Below are 22,721 nucleotides of genomic sequence, written 5' to 3' on the forward strand. Positions count from 1 at the left end.
GTCAGTGTGAAGCCTCATTTGAAAGCTAAGACCTACAAAAGTGAGCTAAGCTTCTTCCCTCTTTTGGTGGTCAATTTCAAGTTGTTTTTGTCACATTTTTAGTCACGTTTTAGTTGTTTTGTTGCATTTTTGTCATGTTTTCTTTGCATGTTCGTAGCGTTTTGGCCGCATTTAATCTTTGAGTTTGATGTAACACGAACTGAACGAAAACGCAACAAAAATGACTATAACAAGGAAGAAGCTAGATGAGTTTAGGCACTACACTGGCTTATAGGCTATAAGCTCTCAGGACAAGAAGCTTTTAGATTTGGGTGAAATGGGGCGGCACGGTAGCACAGCGGTTAGCGCCTCTGCTTCAAAGCTAGAAGATCCCGGGTTCGATTCCCACCAGGACGGGGCCTCTCTGTGTGGAGTTTGCATGTTCTCCCCGTGTCTGCATAGGCTTCCTCTGGGTTCTCTGATTTCCCCTACCACTAAAAACATGGTGATCCTGGCCCCACATCATGGAGATTGGTCCCTGGGCGCGGCACTGCTGTCGACCACTGCTCCTTACGGGTCGTCCAGTGGTGTCGAAGGATGGATTAAATGCATGACAAATTTTCCTACTTGGACAAACTGGAGAAAATTTGATTGGTTAAAGATCTAAGGATGAGGTAAAAGAATACATAACACATTTTTTGTAATGGTTTATGAATAAACTGTTATCAGAAACATAAAAATATCTGACCTGAGGACGTTTACCTCAGATAGCCTCAGCGATAGGTCATGTTTATGATTTTTTATTTTATTTTTTTTAATCACTTTCAAAGCTCTCCACTGGCGTTTGTATGCTGCTTTGAATCAAACTACTTATCAATGGCTAAGTTGCTATTTCAACCACACTGTCAGCTTCTCTTTTACAATGTTCTTCTACATGTAATGCCGACAACTGCCACCAGAGGGAGTCCGAGTACCACTCCCTTTTATAAGCGTGGCATTCCCTTCGTATGTATGCAAGTATGGTAATTGCTTAAGTTATTATTTTTTCCAGTTTTCTACATTTGAAACTAATCGCAATTTTGCTTTACTCACAGCTGGAGCTCGTGGAGGTCAAACCTTCACTCAAAAGAGCAGAATTGCGCGTGTATCTTTACCTCTCCGCGTGTGGGAGGGTGTGGAGAAATCTAGGAAGTGCTGCACAACCTCTTTTTTTTTTTTTTTTTTTGGAGCTGGGCGGCGCGGGGGAGACGGTAATCCCACTTTCTCAGGTAAAAAACAGCGAATTAAGACTATAATCTCTGCAAAAATTACGCGGAAATACTTTGCCACGGAGAGGACAAGGATTGCAGTGTGACTCAAAAACAGTTTGGCACGCGCTTTTTCTCCCCCCAAAAAGTTGTGCAATCGGATCACACCGGAGTGGCAACTTCTGTGCGCTGTCATAAATGGCTTCTCTGCGCAAGATGGACTGACAAAGTGGTTTACGTGAAAGGTGAGCGTACCTGCAGATCGATTTTAAAGCGTCATTCACAAGATTTGCTATTTTTTAATCACGTGGGGTCAGCATTTTGAGTAAGTGTTGCAATGATTATATATGTTGCCAATTTGAGCCACTGGAATACGCAGCAAAGTATGTCAAATATGTGGGTTACCTGTGTGGTCAGGTGTAGCCTAGTCCTGCTTTACTCATTATGTGTTACATTGAGGCTCATCTAGACTTAGTTCAGTCCTTGTTTATTCTTTACTAGACCTGTTTAGGATTGTTTTGCTCTGATTGTTAGTATATGGTCCTTGTTTGACCTTGTTTAACACTGGGTTTAACTCTGATTTGTTGTTTATTCCTGGTAATGTACTCTTTAGACTTTAGCAATGAAACTATGTAGACCGTATACTTCAGGCTTAGATATGGTTTATTGTGATTGTTGTCCTGATATTCACGTTTTCTCATCTTATTAGTTTTAAACCTTTAGTAAAACTTAAGATTTCTACACAGTATAAGTTACAGAATAATTCAGTCATTTTAGCAAGAAGAAAAGTGTCATTATTGGATATGTATTGGATCGCCTGTTCTTAGTTATTATTGGAAAACACTGTGGCTCCACTGTGTTTATCTTTCTAATAATAACTCATTTGCTTTGAGGGTGTGAAGTAATAATGAGGTCGGCCGAAATGAATGTGTAAACCAAATCCTAATTTGACACCAGAATTTAACTATGAATGAACTATACAGGACGAAACAGGACTATTGAGTCATACATGAGACATTTGTTGACAGATAATAGTAAAGCAGAGGTACTGGAGGTCTAAACCAGGCCTCAGACTAGGGCTGAACGATTTTGATATATGCGATACGGCTGTGCAATATTGCGATAACAATATGATTGCGATATAACCATTTCAACATGATATGTTCCATTCTAATTAAAGCAGTACTAAGTAACTCTTGCCCTTAGAGGCTGTAAGCGCAACTGCAGGTGTCGTAGCAAGTTTTTTTTAACTTATTAATTGTCCGTGAGAGTAAATAATACGCTGACAGAAAAGGCAAAGGAAGAGAGGGATATTGTACATCCAATTATATAATGGGATTTTTCTTTTTCACTCAAACTTGGCTGTAAATACTGTTTTAAGTGGCGCTAGCCCGCAGTTAGCTTTACCCGTTAGCCTGTTAGTCTCTTCTTTGTGATTCCATCAGTGTGTATTGGTGGCTCCGACCCGTAGGCAGAGAAGTTGCAATTGTGGTTTTCTGGCCAGAGACACCAGGGGGAGATGAAAGACCCCCCAGTCATCCCATTAACATTTGTATTACCCTCAGAGGGACTACGAAAAGGGTTTATTAAGGTAAACAAGTTACTTAGTATTGCTTTAAACACAAATCGTAAGCAAATTTGTCGAAACAAGACTTCATAAACACTACATCAGGACCAAAACAAGGTTAAATTGAACTTAAAGGGACTATACGGAGTTTAAAAATGTTAAAATTATGTATTTTCCTCCCCCTACATGTTCCAGCCATGTCCTAATGTGTAGAATGAGCCCAGACCTGTTCACCACAACTGCCTCTAAAATCCTGCACTGTCACTCAAAAAGGTGTTAATTCGGGTCCGAAGTGCCGTCATGCACGAGCTTAATATAGAAGCTGCAGTTCCGCATAAGGCCTGAGATGGCAGTAGTGAGTATAAAATCACAAACTTGCGTCTAGCCCCTTTAAGACTGAACTTTTATACATTTATAAGTTTTTGTTTTTGGTGAAGTTTTCACAAATAATGTGTCTTTCTCAGTCATATGAAAGCTTTAGTGATGTTGCGATATGGATATTGCATCACCTAATATCACGATACAGTATTTTTTTGCGATATATTGTGCAGCCTAACCTCAGACTATTAAAACCTCTTACCTGAACCAAGCACCTGTTCGGCTTTACCCAAATCTAAAAGCTTCTCAACTGGAGAGCAGCAGTGTAATGCCTCATTTGAAAGCTAAGACCTACAAAAGTGATCAGAACTTTTTTGCCATGTTTTTGTCAGTTTTTGTTGCTTTTTCATTGCATTTTTTTGTTGTGTTTTCGTCACATTCTTGTTGCTTTTCCGGCACGTTTTTGTCGTGTTTATGTTTCATTTTTGTTGCAATTTTGATGCTTTTTCTTTTGGGGGTTAACAGAAAACTGACAGATTTTATTAGTCAAGTAAATTAACTCTGCTGTGATTTTCTTCTTCTTTGTTTGCCGTCTCTCCAGTGGGTGCTAAGTGATGCTGAGCTGGGCCTATGTGGTTCAGGATGAGCGCTCGGAACCGCTTGGACCATGGCCCCTCCAAATCCCGCGTGGTCCAAATCTACCCCCGTCCAGCCCTGGACCCCGCCGTCTACTGCCCCCTGCAGGTCACCGACGGCGACACGGCGCGAACCGTCATCAAAAGCGCCGTCCTCATGTTGGGTCTCGACTCTAACCAGACTTACAGACTCATAGAAGTGACGACAAGCGACAAAGAGGAGAATGAATTGGACTGGGATGATTTCCCGTTGGAGCTGGTGCTACTGTGGCCTCCGGAAACCCAAAAATGGCACCCCAAAACGGCCGGTTACTACTTTGTCATTCAGCAAGTCACCGACAACAAAAGCAGTAGCGAGGATTACGACGACCTGTGCAGCCTCACTGACGTCACCGAGGACAGTGTCACAGAGACTTTGCGTCAGCGCTTTTACAAATACAAAATCTACACGTACACGAGCAACATCCTCGTCGCAATCAACCCCAATAAGTTCCTGCCTGTTTATTACAACCCGAAATACGTCAAAATGTATGAAAATCAGCCGCTGGGTAAACTAAGCCCGCACATATTCGCCATCGCAGCTGCGGCCTTTAGGAACATGCTGAGCAGCCAAACCAACCAGTGCATCGTGATCTCTGGAGAAAGTGGATCGGGGAAGACGGAGAGCAGCAGTTTTCTGGTGCACTGCCTCACAGCGCTGAGCCAGCAGACGTACTCGAGCGGACTGGAGCGGACCATACTGGGAGCGGCGCCTGTCCTGGAGGTAAGTCACTGGGGGTCAGCACTTTTGGACTTGTGTCAATATGGAGGTGGTAGACTTCAAGTGCTGAAGACTATGATTAAGCTGATATCTGGTCTGGCTGATATCTGACTATAAAAAGTCACGACAAGAAAAGGCCCCATGCTCTAATATTTTGTTGAATCATCTTTAGCTTTGTTTCAATAAGCTTCAGCAATGTCAAAAGATCCAGTGTTGCATTAATTTGTGTATGGATGAACGGAGAGTGTGACCATCTTGGAATATGCCGGTGCCATCAGGGAAGAAGAAATCCGTTGTTGTAATAACCTAGTCTTAAAAGATGTCCAGGTCGTCGGCTGATCTAATTATTTGGGCACATAGTAGGGCTGGGTGATATGGCCAAAAAATAAAAAAAAACTTTTACTCAGTTTGGACAATTACGATTTTAAGCGATTTTGTTAAACTTTAAAAAGTCTCCTGATCTTTCACATGAAGAAAACTGCTCAGAGTCCTGCTCATTAATATTTCATAATGTCGCTACAATTAGGCCCTTAAAGAAAACATAACCCTTTATTTAAACATTTGTATTTCTGCTTTAGATATTCCTTGTCTGCTCTCAAAAGTTAAACCTCTTAATAAGCCATGGAGTGTTTTAGTTTTATCGTCTTCATGCCTCTGCTGTGATTGACAACCGTCTCCATGGAGACTCAAGGGAAAGGGGCGGAGTTAAATGGTCCGCTCAGAGCAGAGCGAGAGAAAGGCACAGGAGCAGACCGGAGGAAAGTGAGAAACTCTGTTTTAGCGGAAGAAAACTCCACCGTGTCCTCCTCTTAAAGCACAACTCTCGGCCTTTGTGAAGCAGCAGAGATCGTCAGAAAGTCGCTGCTTCTCCGCTGGTGTCATTTCACTACAGAGCGTCTGAAACGCTGCTAAATTGGCCGCACGTTGGGGGGACATGGAGCGGAGGACTTGATTTTACAATTTAGACATTTTCCAAACCGTCTGTTTTTAAAAGCATGAATTCATTGAATTAATATGATTTATCGCCCAACCCTAGCACATAGTGTAGACCTGACTAAAAACTGCAACCCCAGATCATAACAGTTATTTAAATCCAGGTTTTCTTTCTGGCTATATTTCACATTATTAACATGTGAGATAACTGGAATAATAACTTCCTCAGTCTGCTACTCAACATATTGTCTAATTATACGCATTTCCCTCCCATTTGCACGCTTGACATGAAGAATTTGCACATCTATTTATATATAGACCATGTGTTGTGTGTCTTAGGCTTTTATGTATGTGATCACATCTGCTGAGAGTCACCTTAGTTTTGAACTGTGCACAATTACAATAAAGTTATTAAAAACTTCAAATTCTTAACCAAAAAAGCATGAACTTCATTTCAGAATATGTTGACTCCAAACTACACTTTGCCAAGTTTGACACATGATCAGACTCTAGACAGGCACATTGCGAAAGAAATGCAGCTGTGACTTGCAACCACTCAAATGGTCAGTCCTATTATTATATTACTCAGTTGTGTTAAGCCTGACATGACCTTTTGACCACATGAATGATGAGTCTTTAAAAAGGCCTATGTTACAGCACGTTGCTTTAAATTGTCTCTGAAAGTAATGCAACAGTAACATCATAGGTATTTGTGAAGCTTTCTGGCTGAGCTGCTGATTCCTAATTGTGGTCACATGGAGTTATGCCTTGCCCATAATTGCCAGTGCAGATTTCAACAAACAGGAGCAATTACTGTACTTGGATTTACAGTACAAAGGTATTTTCTCTCAAATGTAAACTCAAAAGATAAAATGCTTTTCATTCAAACAATTAGAAAAAAAAAAATCTGTCCATGAACAGCAACTGGTTTGGAGTTGAATGTAAAATTCATGAGTTAAATGGCAGTGGAGTAGGAAGCATTTTATTTATGTTTGCTCTCAGGCTCATCTAAGCGGTTTATCTTGTCCGTCTTCATGATTCGTAAGATTCCTAAGAAAAGAAAGATTAATCAATATGGGGAGTTGTTATTTTTGTGCCATGTCCCCCACTGCCTTGTTGTGAAACGGTTCCCTGTTCATAACCCTTTACCAACTACAGTAACTCTTATCTAGTATCTGTGTGACGTCATGCATCCACAGTTAGCTGTTTTCTTTCAGTGATGGGGAAAGAATCTGAGCTGAACGTGCAGAGTTGACAGCGGCAAAAATCATTTCCGCCAATGTTCACAAAGTTGCTTTTCTTGAAATTAATCCCTAAACTGAATGTAGGAGGCAGCTCCAATGAAATGAATTGGAGCAACTGCTTCTGAAAAACCACTGAACTTTCCACTCCACGTTTGTGTTAGTATTTTTGACTTGGCAAAAATGTTGTTTCTCCAGCTCAGAAATGTATGCAGGTTTTCATTAGGTTTGGACTATCACACAATTGAACCTTTTTTTTCTTAAAGGGACTATACACTACAGAGTTTAAAAATGTTAAAGCTAGATATTTTCATCCCCCTACATGTTCCAGCCATGTCCTAATGTGTAGGATGAGCCCAGACCTGTTCACCACAACTGCCTCTAAAATCCTGCACTGTCACTCAGAAAGGTGTTAATTCGGGAACGAGGTGGCAGTAGTGAGTATAAAATGACCAACTTGCATCTAGTCTCTTTAAGTTTTGGGGGCTCATTGTAAGTCATATTTCCTATAATATCCTCTTATTTTATTCATAATATATCATCTTATTTCAAGATGGTCAAAACTTACAAAAAATCTGCATAAACTTTCCAAGCATTTTTAGACATTTATCTTATTGTTGTCTTATTGTTTTATGTTGATATATATTTTTTCTTTGAGGACCTTATAACAATGTCCCCATCACAAGTATCAAACTAAACAGGTGAAAGTACAAATGTATTGTCTTTTGAACATAACTAACAATAGGAGCCTGGTCATATTGTGTGGATTCTGGTGTAATATCGGTTTTGGGGATATGGGAAGCTGAGGTGACTGACCGGTTTCACTTCTAGGAAAATGTCGTGGGAAATGATCACTGACATAGAAAATGGCTTTTACACAGTCTGCAGGTATTCATTGATTCAAGCTAAAGCACATCCATATTAAAATGACTGTGACTTGAAAATATTGCTTCTGCTCTTGTAGAAGTACCACTAGTTCCATAATATTCAGCTTTTGCTTTCTCAATAGCTCTTATTGCTGTTAAAGTATTATTTTTGGTTACTACTATTAAACACCAATTTGGTCGACATATAATGATTTCGTCAGATCGAAAATGGGAAACTCACAATGAAGTACGCGATTTCATTGAAAGTCTTATCTTTTCATCAATAAGTCACCAGCTTCTTCTAAAGGCCAGTGACCCACTTTGTTACCGATCACACACTCCCATGTCCCGGGACTTTTTACCTTTCCAAACAAGTCCAGCAAGTTTTTATCTAGAAAAAAAACTAGTAATTGATCCTTTTTGTTGTGCGCTGTGTGAAAGAGAGAGAGAGGGAGAGAGGCTTTGGGCTGGAAGGATTTGCACTTTGAATGGCGGGAATGGAGGGAGATTAAGGGAGTCGGTTTCAACACTCAGAATGAACCTTACGTATTTATTAAACTGAAATAGCAAGTTGCATAATAGGAATTCAGACTTTCAAATAACACCATACATGTGATTTGGAATAGTTTACAATTTGTTTAAAATGACTTTTTGTCAAGGTAGAACTTCCATGAAACGCTACAAATCATTACAGTAATGATTGTTGATTAATGCAAGGCAAGTGTATTTGTATAGCACAGTTCAAAGCAGAATTAATTACAGTAAAAAGCAACTGTGTGAGTGCAGATAAAATACTTTCAGTTGTCATCTGCACGAGTAAAATAACCGTTTTCAGCCTGGATGTGAACATTGTCAGAGTTGAGGTCGGTCTCTCTGTCTCACATCCTCATGAAGACTTTTGCAGATTTTAGCTGTACCTACAGGCCCATGTTCACCTGCCAGCTGTGAAACATAGAAGGAATGGAAGCATGTACAAGTTGAATAAGAGGGGTCCCAAGATTGACCCCTGGGGGACTCCACAGGTAATGGCAATTTTGTCTGAGACACAGTTGCCAATTTCAGTCCTCGAGGTAGGACTTGAATCAGTTTAGAGCAGTACCAGAGAGTCCCACTGAGTTTTCTAACCTGTGAAGTAAGATCCTGTGGTCCACTGTCAAAGGCAGTGCTCAGATCTAGCAGAACTAACCTGTCTTAGATGGAAGATATTTAGAGAAGCGAGATTCCACAAAATATACAAACTGTTAAGGGTTGGGATTTGACGAATTGAATTTGGAGGTCAATCCACTTGTCTTTGTCAGGCCAAAACAGTATGTAGCATAATCCATAAATAAATGATAACATGTTGCTTGAGTATACTACACATTATTGCTGTTTATTAGCTGACCCAATGGAAGCATGTACAAGTTGAATAAGAGGGGTCCCAAGATTGACCCCTGGGGGACTCCGCAGGTCATGGCAATTTTGTCAGAGACATAGTTGCCTCAAGATTGGACTTGGACCAGTTTAGAGCAGTACCAGAGATTCCCTCCGAGTTGTCTAACCTGTAAAATAAGATCCTGTGGTCCACTGTCAAAGGCCGCGGTCAGGTCTTGCATATTTAGAGAAGCAAGAATCCATAAAATATACAAACTGTTAAGGGTTGGGATTTACTGACGAATTGAACTTGGAGGTCAAACCACTTGTCTTTGCCTGGCCAAACAGTATGTAGCATAAATACATGATAACATGTTGCTGAAGTAAGTCATGTTATTCTCAGCCTTACATTGTTTCATTGACAACCTATCGCTATTACTATATCTGTTTTTCCAGTGGCTTGTAGTATCTTTTTGTCACGTTTGTTGTTAGTTTGTCTGTGCCATGTGGGGAGTTCCTCTGGACTCATGACTCACTGCTTAAACTGTTCCCTTTTATTATGATGTAAAATGCGTAACTCCGTATTGTGTCCTGCTAACAATGTTATCCCAGCCTGCAGCAAAGTATTGGTCACACCTGCCGCAACTGGATTGTCACTGTTATCTAATACGGGGGTTGAATTTTACAACTAAATGGTCCAAATGGTGTTGTTTGCCGGCTCCAGTTATGTGACTCAAACGTCTCCATTTTTAGTCCAGTGAATAAAGTTCAGAAAGCTAGGGCTTGTCCTGGGTGTTAGGACTGATTGATTTTAACAGTTTGGCAGTAAAACAATAAAGTGAATGTCGGAATTAAAGATGCAGCGAGATCTGATTCAAAGACAAATGTTGGGGAAGAGACTTGTTTAAAAAGCTAGTTGGTGTTCAGAGCTGTGAAGTGCTCTCAGGTAATAAGTGTGGTCGGAGGTGGCTTCAGTCATGAGTCCGTGTTTGATGTGAGCAGGAAGCTGAAGCCGCAGGTTGGTTGGTATGTGAAGGGCGTAGTCTGTGGAGCCTCAGAAAAAAGAGGAACAGAAGAACGTGTCGGAACAGGCCGGGGCAGCTCTCTGCTCAGGAAACACTCTGCAACACACGGGCTGCGAATTGTATGGAGAAAATTCATTATCAACTCCTTGCATTGTTGTGTCTATCGTGAGATTTGCTCAATAACAACATAATACAAATGCCTATGAAGCTATGTTTTTGTAATCTGTCAGAGCACTCTTTATTGCTGCAATTACTGTCACCAGAAGCCCTTCCTTTCACTGCAAAACTGCCCACTCTCCTGTTGTGGTCGAAAGACTAACCCACAGCACCACAGTCAAACCATTAAGAACACATATGAATGTCAATACAAACTTGAAACCCTGATTTAGTGTCTTATGATTTTAAACTTTTAGTCTTTTGTTTTTATAGATTTCCCCTAGAGCCGTTTTTTTGGTTAATTATGCTTTACAGTCAGTGCAAAATCAATATTTGATACATACACATAATACGCTGCCTGACCAAAAAGTTGCCACCCTGAAAAAGAGATTCTTAATCTAAGTGAGACTCCTGGTTGAGAGAGAGAGAGAGAGAAAGAAAGAAAGAGAGAGAGAAAGAAAGAAAGAAAGAGAGAAAGAGAGAAAGAGAGAAAGAAAGAAAAGAGAGAAAGAAAGAAAAGAGAGAAAGAGAGAAAGAGAGATTTAGATTAACTATCGACCTGAACATCCTGAAAGTCCAGGTATTTCCTTCAATGGATTTCTTCTTCCCTGATGGCACGGGCATATTCCAAGATGATGCCAGGATTCATCGGGCTCACATTGTGAAAGAGTGGTTCACGGAGCAGGAGACATCATTTTCATACATCAAGCAGCCACCACAGAGTCCAGGTCTTAACCCATTGAGAATCTTTGGGATGTGCATGACAATTTTCTAGGACTATAACAACTATATCCTTGCTTTTGTGTTTATTATTCTCATTTGATAAAGGGACTTTAAAGGGACTATATGGAGTTTAAAAATGTCAAAATTATGTATTTTCCTACATGTTCCAACAATGTCCTGAGGTGTAGAATGAGCCCAGACCGATTCACCACAACTGCCTCTAAAATCCTGCACTGTCACTCAGAAAAGTGTTCATTCGGGTCCGAAGTGCCGCCATGCACGAGCTTAATATTGAAGGTGTAGTTACACGAATGGCCTGAGGTGGAAGTAGTGAGTACAAAATGGCTAACTTGCATCTAGCCCCTTTAAGGAGATTTCTTGTCTCAACTAAAAATCACTCATATTTCATTATATTTCGGAGATGGTGACCATGATGTGCTGTTGTCTGTCCCTTTAAGTCAATCACTTAAGTTAATTCGATGAAAAAGATAATCCTCATTTTATTACACCCCGAAAGCCCCAAAGTGCGTAAGAAGCTTTTTTTTTTTGCGTCTGTCTGATCCATATCACTTCCATTGATTCAATAATGCCCTTAATCTGTAACGTGTCACTTTCTGTCATATGATTGTCTTGTGCTTTGAGACTGAAAAGGACGTCGTCTAATAATGGAAAACAGAAGTGATCCATCCCACATGACGAATACAATGCACTTACTAATGGTTTAATACTTTAATGTACTTCATTGCACAATAATCCACATTCTATGACCTTTATTGACATTAATCTTATCTACTTTTGTGTCTTTTCTACCGAGGAGTGTAAGACGGATACTTAAGTTTCTAAGTAACTGCAACTGCTTTCAGGGAAGTGCTGCTGATTATGCCATTTCAAAATAACAACAGATATTGCATGGTATATATTCGAACAATATAGCTCATCATATCTCCTGGTAAAACTAAGATATTTTCATATGTATAAATTTGCCTTCGTTGTGCAAAATCCAGAGTTAATCTAATATTTCTTTGCGATCAGATGTTTAAAAAGAGCCTTGTTGTCGGCTCTACAGCAGGTTGCAATCAGCTAAATCACATTATAGTGAATAGAGTTAGTGTTATTGACTTCTTTTACAACACATTTGAAATGCAGTTAATAAATGATGAAATAAGAAATTAAAAACCGACTTTGATTCCTGTATTGTTTGGAATCGTCCTTGATAAAAGCATAGGTACAGTGTATTTAGATATAGTTGAGGCTGATATAGATATGTCAAGAGAAGCATCATATATGTGCATAGTTACAGTACATTTACATAGTTGAGGCTGATAGGGGATATATCATGTGATCATGTACATGTAGTAATACGATACATGTCAAGTGGATGATATGCAGTGGTGTGAGCACTGAAGCGACATCACAATGCCTCGGCAGCGTTCACCCACCTAACTATTTTACAGGGTGACATCATAAAAAAATATAGACGTACCTGCATAGTAGCACCAGAATACTAATACCCATAATGATTTGAATTATCAGGTGAGAGCATTGGAGTGTTATAGAGTAATATCTTCATAAAACGTATTTGGAATGCACCGCACCCAGATATTTTACAGAATGGTAAGCAATCTGAAAAGGATATTCGTCAATACATTTTGGTGACAAAAAGCAAGGCGACAGGGTGGCACCAGATAATTTGATTTGTATGATTGAAATGTTGAACTGTTCAGCAACGCTTAAAGGAATAGTTCACAGTTTTTCCATACTGAGATATGTTCTTACCTGAGCTTAGACGAGTTGATACGTACCTGTCTGGTCTGTGTGCGTGCTCGCTGAAGACCTTGGTAGCTTCTAACTTCACCCCGTTTGGAGCTATAGGAATACATTGGGAGAGGCCAAATGCTAACAACATCAGTGGTCTTTTTGCGGGACTGAAGGCACGCACAAAGACCAGACAGGTACGCATCAACTCGTCTAAACTCAGGTATGAACATATCTCAGTGTGTAAAAAAAAGTGAACTGTTCCCTTTAAAGTTCTGACAGATTTTTTTGTTGGCAATATTTTCCAGTGATCAAGATAGTTGCTTAGTAGTCTGAGTTTGATAGAGTTAAAGCTCCATTAGACCCGGAAGTAAAGCAATGACATTATCACTTACCAAACGTATGGCGCTGACTGTCCTGCGTTACCATGGGGATCAGCTGTAATTCATAATTTTTGATAAATCAATACTTTTTTACTTTCTTCTATGAGTAAATCTGTGGCTTCAGCTTCATGTCGCCCGTGTTTCTTTTCAAGTGTTTTTGTCGTTATTTATGTTTTGTCCGTCCTATTAGCTGACATCACAGAAACACTAAAACCTCTTTGCTCAAACTGATTGTTACTTTGCTAAAAACATATTAAAACGCAGAAAACAGTGCTATGAAACAACAATACAGTATGTCTGACACACCGTCGAGTCCAAATGCTTTTATGTGAACAAAAACTCTTATATTTTACATTTTAAAATCTACTTTGCTTTATTATTATGGAATGTGCAAAGAATCCCAGAAATTTCAGTGATTTTGACACAAACGGTGTCTTGGTGTACTTGTTAACAACCTTATGACTATTTTTTGGTGGGAAGTGGGGGTAGATTTAGTTCCTATTAGTGCTGAAACAGTCAATTTGCAGTGTACTTTTGCATTAAGCCACTCGTATCTCATCTTTCCCTTACCTCACTTTTATAGAACGGCATATGTTGCTTTAAGACATGCCAAGCACCTGCTCCTCGCCCACAGCTGCATTCCTTTTACATTTTTCGTTATATCTTTTATCTTTTTCCCTGTTTGTAAAGCTCAGTTTGTGTAGAGATTATGCGGCAAAACCCCAGAAGTTTTGAAGGCTTTCAGATAATTGAAATTCTTTAGTTGTTGTTCTGTTTTGTGTGAAGCACAAAGAAAACGCTTGCTCACTTATACCTGAAGCACAGACCTGTTATAACAAGACCTTCAGAATTCACAGGAATGAAGCTACCGACACACGGCTAACTCTGTGATAACATGGTATATGGTCTCATTAAGTGTTGAGCTATCGATTATGTAAACATTTGATAAATAAGCAGGGAAGACCGAGAGATAAGTATTATTTTGGTGAGCTGCATTGAGTGGTTGCTTTTAGTAAATCACCTATGTCTGCATTTATTTTGGCAATATAATGACCTCGAAACTATAAAAGGAAGTTTTTCCATGACATACGGTCATATCGTGTAACTTTAAAACCTGCTAATATGCATTTGAGCCTGTATCAGTAGTTAAGGTTAAGGTTGAAGGCACTATACCTGATTTTTTTTTTTTTTTTTTCTAGAAGTGGAATATAATTTGTTTTGTCCTCCTTTTGTACATTGTAAATTCAGACATTTGTGGGGAAAAACACTGCACATCTAATTATAAAGCATTTGTATCCATTCCATGGACTTGCAAGCTAGTAATCAACCAATTATGTGAAAGTGACCATGAAAGTTTTGAATATAGGATATGTATAATGTCTAAAATACCACTTTGCTACATGGAAATACTATACACAAATATTCTCTTTATTTTACAAATATAGGACTCGAAGTGAATTGAATAAAAAATAAAATACAATGCTTTATTTTGTAGATTACTTAGACTTAAAGGTGCATTATGCAACTTTCTATTTAAAAAAGTGGCTATTTGTAGGTGTTTTACCTTGTAGTTTCCCAGCAGCCGCATGCGTGATCAGCATGGCGCCTTTACTTTCCATCACAGTGGTCTCTACAACGCTCCAGGATCAATTGTTTTGTAGGCTTTCTGGTGAGAGGCTCCGTCAGCAGAGAAAACCTTCCAAACAATTGACCCTGAAGCGTCTTAAGAGACCACAGTGATGGAGAGTGAAGGCGCCATGTTGGTCACGCATGCAGCTGCTGGTAAACTACAAGGTCAAACACACACAAATATCAGCTTTTTTTCCCCATAAAAAGTTACATAATGCACCTTTAAAGCACCAGTTGCATCATGTTGAGCAATTACCAACACGGCTTTTATTTCACTTTTGTGTGATGCTGTGGTTTCCGGTGTTTAGCAGAGGATCTTTTATTACATTTAGCGCATCACTCATACAGTCATGGAAAGTCTCTGAAAAAGCTGAATGTTTATATCTCCTCTGCAGCTCCTGTAACATGCCCGACATGTACAGATGTGATGTTTATGTGAGCTAATATTTATGCCCTTCTGGTTTTACAGGCTTTTGGAAACGCCAAAACCGAAGAGAATAGCAACTCCAGCCGCTTTGGGAAATTCATCCAGCTCAACTATCTAGAGAGCGGAGTCATCAGAGGGTACGGCACTCGACAGAAAATAAACAAGGATTTATGAAATAGAGAATGCACTCAAAATACTGTATGCACTCCCAGAAAAAGTGTATGTTTACTGCATGAAAGAACTTGTTGGTATTCAGTGATAGGGTGACCACATTTTTCAGTCTTTTTTGTATTGGTTCATTTGCTACGGAAGCTTTGACTTTGATGCTGACATGGCTAAAAGTCCTTAAAGTGATAGTCTGGAAGTCTAAATGTTTTACAGACTTTATAAAAATAGCAAAATTGACCACCTTGTCTTGCATTTTGATGTGAACTAAGTAATAACATATATATACATTTTTGCAAAGTCCCTCCTTCCCAGATCTCAGAAACTAATCAAAGTCTAGTTTTCCCCCGCGTTGACCAGTCAGACGAGCTTTTTCTGTGGACCAGCCTGTCAGGTCCGATCAGGAGGTAGGGGGAGGAACTTGATCGTTTACTTTTGTAAATTCTGTTCCCGCTCTCCTCATTTTGCAAACAAGCAAGGGCTTTCTGGTTAAAGAGGGGAGGAATTAGATTATTTACTTCCAAATTCCAATCTTTCCTCACTTTGCAAACTTACAGACTATCACTTTAAGTTTCAATTAAAATGGCAGACAGAACTCGTATTAAACTGGGACAAATCAATGGTTTGAAGAAATCCATAGGGACATGGGACTATACGGAGTTTAAAACTGTTAAAATGTATTGTAATTGTAATTATGTATTTTCCTTCCAATGTCCTAATGTGTAGAATGAGCTCAGACCTGTTCACCACAACGGCCTCTAAAATCCTGCACTGTCCCTCAAAAAATTGTTTCGGGTCCGAAGTGCCGTCATGCACAAGCTTAATACAGAACCTGCAGTTACGCGTAAGGCCTGAGGTGGCAGTAGTGAGTTTAAAAATGACATTGCATGCATTTAGTCTATTTAAAAATTGAGACTGTCCCGGGTAAACTGGGACGTCTGGTCACCCTATGCTAGCACAGCTTTCCTTACTGTCCTTCGCTGTGTATAATAATAAAGCATTTCTTTCTTTTTATCTCTTTCAGGGCAGTTATTGAAAAATACCTTCTTGAAAAGTGCCGCTTGGTGTCTCGAGAAAAAAATGAGAGGTAAAGATCAAAACACAATGATTTTTTCCCCCCAAAGAAACAATGTTATAATGAATTTACCCGTCTGTCTTTGCACTGTTGCCTTCAGGAACTACCACGTGTTCTACTATCTGCTGGTGGGAGCCTCCAAAGACGAACAGAAGGAGTTTCATCTGCTAAAGCCGCAGGATTATCTCTACCTCAGACAGGCGAGTCCAACATAAAGACCGGCCATTTCTCATTCTCACACAAAGGACACAAAGGACATTTCAAAGCCACACGAGCTCAATAGCATTAATATTGTAGTTATGAGGACTAACAAAATATGACGCAGTATTTAGATCATTCTTCATGTGAATTCACTTGTCCTCTTTCTAAATGTGTACTTTACGCAGCTGTAGTAACTTTATCAGTAAAACGTAGTGGCTCTGTTCCTCAAAGTCAAAACACTGTCCTCTTTTTGACCCATGCTGTGGTCTGCTTTGGATCAAGAGCTGATTCTGTCTTGTGTTAACCCAGGCTACAATGTCTAAACAACCTTTAAGCCCTAAATATAGAAACGTTGGCCACTGCAGCCTACAGTGACTGTGATTCAGTATAATTCAGCAGAAGACGACATTAATCTCGTTTGTATTGACCGTGTCTCATCTGTTGGCGAGAAATCTTCAGCTGTAATTGTGAAAAATGGCAGGAGCTCTGTGGTGTTTGACAAACTACTTTAGTGAAGCCAATATAGTTTGTATCTAGGAAGTGTAGTGAAATGTGTTTGTCATTAGGGAGACCTGGAGTTGGACGATGAGGAGATCTTGGGGCAGGAGTACAGGAGGCTGCATCAAGCTATGGAGATGGTCGGCTTTCTTCCCTCCACCAAGAAACAGTAAGTCGCCTCTAAAGTGAGTAAAAAATGAGTTACAGCAAAGCAAGGCCAGTTTATTTGTAGAGCTCAATGTACACAATAAAAGGGAAGAGTGCAGATAAAATACCTTGTGTCATATGTACAGCTGAAAATAACTGTTTTCAGCCCTGAACAGTGTCAGAGTTGAGAACTATCTCACATCTTCCGGAAGTCTGCTACAGATATTAGCTGAGTACATTTTTACTGTATAAGTTTGTCAAAAGTACAAACAGCAACTGCAGTTTTGGCTGAAATGTTCCCTATTTTTGAAATGCTCAAAAGCTTGTGTCCAAATGGCTTTTGATTATAAATATTTCTCCTCATTCCTCTGATGAAAATTTGCGCAGATTTTACACAATTGTTTTGCATTTGTGGCTTTAAAGGAGTACTAAGTAACTTGTTTACCTTAATACATTCTTTTGTAGTCCTTTTGGGGGTAATACAAGTGTTGATGGGATGATTTATCTCCCCCTGGTGTCTCTGTCCAGAAAGCCACAATTGCAGCTTTCCCTGCTCCAACCCAGAGGCCCCAATACACACTAATAGAATCACGAAGAAGACGCTAACGGGCTAACGGGCAAAGCTAACTGCGGACGAGGACCTATTTGCCATGAGAGACCCTACCAGGGGCACGAAGCCCCGTTTATCATAATGACTACGGTCGTGGGGGAATCATGGCGGATTTACAGGCTCCCCCTCCCCAGCTCTGACGAAGCATGTTCCTAAAAAGGGCATCTTCACTGTAGACTTGGCCCTTGCGTGTCGTGTAGCTCGCGCTGCTCCAATGCTAACAGTCCGACCCATCAAGTACGAGATTTCTAAAATTCTTCTTACGAAAACCAGCCTGGTTTCATAAATTGTTACTAACCCAGCGTTATCTCAGAAGGAATATCTAGCCTAGTCTAGTGTTGAAAAAATTGAAGCCAGGCGTTAAAGTTGTTATAAAGGTGTCTAAACTCCAATGCTTTTCAATGGGGCACTAGCGGCAATATGGAGGTACTACAGCAATGGCGGAGCAATGGCGGCCCCCAGTGTCGTGGGCATAAAGCAGAGCAGCCAGCGGCCATTGGTTCCAGGAGGGGCCTATTGCAACAGTGGCATCATTTCCTTTATCTGCAGGACACTGTAAGATTAATATTCAGATAATTCAAATAATAGTTAAAAACCCATCCATATCAGCTAACAGTAGCACAAAACCAGTTGTTTTCTAAAATCAAGTCGCCTCTGGTCCAACTGCTCCTGTGTCCTTCTGCAAGACACTTCACCCTCCTCCCCACGCCTGGATCCGGATCTCGATTACACTCTATGGTTCACCAAATGACCTCGTGAAACCGCACATATTTGGCCATGAATGATGCAATTTCCACGACATGTTCAAGGAATGATTAGTGTGGCTTTAATGTTTGGTTGCAGAAAGAAATGTGTCTCATTCCGGGCGCTGTCAAAGAGTGCGCCGGTGTCAGAAACGGGTCAAAACTTGTCACGTAGAAAAATGCAGCGAGACAAACCCAGCTGCGATTCTGCGAAGACTCAGTGCTTTGACGGGAAACGCTGCTACTCTTTATCGATCTACCACTAATTGTAGCAGTAGTAGTCATTTGAAATATTAAAAGGAGAAGTTCAGAGTAGGTAAAACAGCAATTATCTCTCAGAACTCCAGGCTGTATCTGGTATCTTGACACATTTGCATTTAGGGCTGTTGTTTGGCCAGATGTTTTTATTTTGTGCAGCTGGTTTGTCAAGTTAGACTCAACACCTGCTTTGAACTCTGTAGCACAAAGCGGTTCAGTTTTACACATTCTTCTGCGTCCCATTTGTTTAGTTTCAGTGTGTTCTTTGCCGTTTTGTGATGTAAATATTTAGTTGAACTTTCGCACCAGAAGCTGCTCATAAAGTAGGACTCGACGTCACAATGTCAAAATGTAGTTTTATGGTTAATGTGAGAAGGAACATTTCTTGTACTATCAGGGTTTCTGTGCGGAATTAAAAAGTCTGATGACCTTAAATATCATTAAAAAGCATTAACCTCGATTCACACTGGCATTAAATCAAGCTCTTTTATTGGAAATGAATGCCAAGTTCATCAAAAATACAAACATTTCTTCAGTTTCTTGCTCAAAAGTTGCTTGTTGTCGTTGATTTGCTTTTGAATATCAATATAACATAATAACATCTTCAATATGCACAGATTTGTGGCTTTAAAAATCATTAAATTTGATTTGCAAAAATTTCCTGCAAAAATTCTGAATATTGGTGTCACAAAGAACAGAGTTAAATCTTCAACTCACTGATGAAAAATGTTATTATTTCTTTGACAGGGACAGGTACAGCAGCTTTTGTGAATGTGATGCTTATTGGACTGCACAATATCATACATTTAAAAAGAGCCACATACAAGAACTGTGTTGAATATGTAGCAACATGATGATTCACTAAACTAAAATTTAGCGTTTTGTCACTGTTTTGTTCTTTTTCCAAATCGTCTTAACCTCTTAACCCCTACATCAGGGGTAGGCAATGTCAGTCCCGAGGGGCAAATCCGGCCCTCCAGCACAGAACCTCTGGCCCTCAACATGATTTTGAGAAACATTATTATGCAAATAAAAGATCAAATTCCTTTTACAGTGCTCTAAAAATGGAAGAAATAGTGTCAGTGTCTTAAAAATGCCCTGGCAGAATATCCCACTTGGTCCTACAGTATGTAGCGTAAAACAGTGATTCTCAACTGGTGGGTCAGGACCCAAAAGTGGGTCGCAGAACCTTTTTCAGTGGGTCACAAAGTCTATAGGAAACTTTTTTTCAATATTAAGAGTGACAAAAACATACGACTGAAGAGTGATGAAAAAGCAACAAAAAAGTGACAAAAATGAAATGAAAAAGTGAAGAAAACACGACCAAAAAAGCAACACAGAAAAGCAACAGAAAATGTTTTTTTTTTAAAAACACGCCAAAAAACGATTAAATAAGACGAGAACACAACAAAAACTCTTCCAAAATGTGACCATAAGAGGGACAAAAATGTGCAGGGAAAGTAACAATAACACAACAAAAAAATCTGACTAAAACGCGACTAAAGAGTGAGGAAAAAACATCAAAAATTCAACAAGAAAGCCACGAAAGAGCAACAAAAAAGTGACAAAACTGAGTAAAAATGAACTAGAGAAAATGCGCTCGGTTAAGGCGGTTAATGATAGACTTAAAAATACCACTAAAACTACGCTAAAATGGGACTTAATTATGAAAATCATGACTCTCATTGAACTTTTAGAGATGGAAGTGATTTTGCGATTTGGTGAAATATTCCCTAAATAAGATGTATAGCAGCTTGTAGTGATCGTTGTTTCCCTCCTGTCCCTGGTTTAATGTTTTATTAGATAACAGTTGGATTGATGATGAAACATGTTATGGTAAGACAGTCTGTATTCTCTGTGTTTTCATGCGTCGTCACTGTTACTCAGATACCGGTGATAAATGCAGGTGAGTCAATGCCTCTAATCCTTTGTTTTATCCCTGTGGTTTCCAGCATATTTTCCATCCTCTCCGCAATCCTCCATTTGGGAAACCTGACGTACTCGCTGTCCCAGGACGCTCAGGGTTTGGAGGTGGGGCCTGATGACGTCCTGGTCATGCTGTCTGAGCTCCTCAAAGTACGTTTACATGAGTCCTACTAGAAGGCGGCTTACACTGCATTATTTATTATTAACCTCTTACCCCCCAAGAACCGAGCGCATTTTCCCCAGATTGTAGCTTTTATTGTCACGTTGTTTCTTCTCGTTTTTGTCATTTTTTTTGTTGTGTTTTTGTCGCATTTTTGTTACTTTTTTGGCATGTTTTTGTGTCGCTTTTTGTGGCTTTTTTTGTTGCATTTTAATTATTTTCATTTTTTTTTTTCATGTTTTTGCCACGTTTTTGTCACATTTGTCGCATTTTTTTGTCACTTTTTTGTTGCGTATTTGTCATGTTTTTGCCATTTTTTGTTGCTTTTTCATCCTCGTTTTTGCCGCTGTTCAGATATAGGTATTGGCAGAAAAAAATTCTCAGTTAAGGCAGGGTTTAAGAGGTTAAAAAATTGCAGAACCACGTTTGATTGAGAAATAGGTGGAGGGCACTGAGAATTCCATGACGGTAACGAAAAACGATTTTTTTTTTGGTTAATGTCTCAGTCATTACTGGAAGAATCCACATGAAACAAACACTGTCAAAAAGTTCATTGTCTCCTCTGTCAACACATATAGAGTTGTATACGTTTGTTAAGTGTGACGTCATGACTTCCGCTTCCGGGTACTATCAGAATTAAAACTCTTTAAAACAACCATCAATATTTCTGTAACTCAACGTGGAGTGACTGAACCTACTTATTTCTCAGACTCAATAGCCAAAAATGCCGCACCTACTGCTTAAAAAGTCATATTTACTAAAGTCACTACTTCCGGGGTTAGCGTAGCTGCTGTGTTAGCATTAGCATTTTTCTGCGCTAACCCGGATGTACCGATTTTGGTAAATATCACTTTTATAGCAGTAGGTACAGCATTTCTGGCTAATGGGCCTGATAAATAAGTATGTTCAGAATCTCTCTGTTGAGTTTCAGAAATATTGATTGTGGTATTAAAGAGTTTTTTGTAGTTTCTCGCACATCTGTGGACCCGGAAGTAGAGCTGTGATGTCACCACTTAACAAACAAACATATACAGTGGGAGGAAAAGTATGTTTTCTCACATTTCTGCCTCAGTTGCTCATAAAATGTGGTCTGCTCTTTATTAAAATCATAAGAATCAGTAAACAGTGTCTGCTTAAACTAATACCACCCAAACATTTACATTTTGTCATATTTTTATTGGCCATAACATGTAAACATTCACAGGACAGGGAGGAGAAAGTGAGTGAACCCTTGGATTCCAAAACTGGCAGATCCTCCTTTGGCAGAAATAACTTCATCCAGATGTTTCCTGTAGTGGCGGGTTAGACGTGCACAACAATCAGGATGAATCTGTTTACTCTTTCTTGTGATTTAAATAAAGATCAGACCACATTTTATGACAAATTGATGCAGAAACGTGACAAATTCCTATTGTCTTCTGTTGGTTATGCACGGCTGCTGCGTCTTTCATTATCGTCTGAAACAAGTCGGTTCTTGACAGTTTCGGTTTGAAATGCTGTAGTTGAAATAATGGTTTCGGTTTTGTCTTTCGTTCAGGTGAAAAAGGAGGTGCTGGTGAAGGCTCTGACTGTGAGGAGAGCAGTCACCTCTAATGACACCGCGCTGTCACAATACACACCAGGGCAGGTATGCATTTACGTTACGAGCTCCCCCACAAACAACTCTTACACAAGGGACCTGTTAGGAGTCGTTAAATTGCTCCGTTTCCTCCTTTAACTGTCGAAATCTTTAGATAGAGATTCATGCAGATTGAATAAATCATGTGAACTTCCTCGAGAGCTTCGTAACAGATCAGTGCTCTGTTCGTATGGGGGAAGCTCCATGAAGCAGAGAATATAATTTAAATATGTTTGAATACAGAAAGGTCACCAAATACATTTTAGATTTGGTCGACTGGATTCACATGGGTAATTTAGGGAACTGGAACTGGGCTGAAAATT

The 22,721-nt window shown here is 39.7% G+C and overlaps 1 protein-coding gene across 1 annotated transcript in view; it reads left to right on the top strand.

Annotated features, from left to right (window-relative positions):
• Positions 1-1,284: 1,284 nt before the first annotated feature.
• Positions 1,285-22,721, top strand: part of LOC306973114 (myosin IXb) — a 47,415-nt gene continuing 25,978 nt past the window's right edge. Inside the window, exons 1-8 of the mRNA XM_079569936.1 lie at positions 1,285-1,471; positions 3,713-4,509; positions 15,040-15,134; positions 16,187-16,249; positions 16,338-16,441; positions 17,009-17,105; positions 20,647-20,770; positions 22,318-22,407. Of these exons, the coding sequence (XP_079426062.1) occupies positions 3,742-4,509; positions 15,040-15,134; positions 16,187-16,249; positions 16,338-16,441; positions 17,009-17,105; positions 20,647-20,770; positions 22,318-22,407 (1,341 nt within the window). The 5' untranslated portion in view covers positions 1,285-1,471; positions 3,713-3,741. The remainder of the gene's footprint in view (positions 1,472-3,712; positions 4,510-15,039; positions 15,135-16,186; positions 16,250-16,337; positions 16,442-17,008; positions 17,106-20,646; positions 20,771-22,317; positions 22,408-22,721) is intronic.

The sequence above is a fragment of the Gobius niger genome, assembly GCF_951799975.1.
Source record: "Gobius niger genome assembly, chromosome: 13".
Classification (NCBI taxonomy): Eukaryota; Metazoa; Chordata; class Actinopteri; order Gobiiformes; family Gobiidae; genus Gobius; species Gobius niger.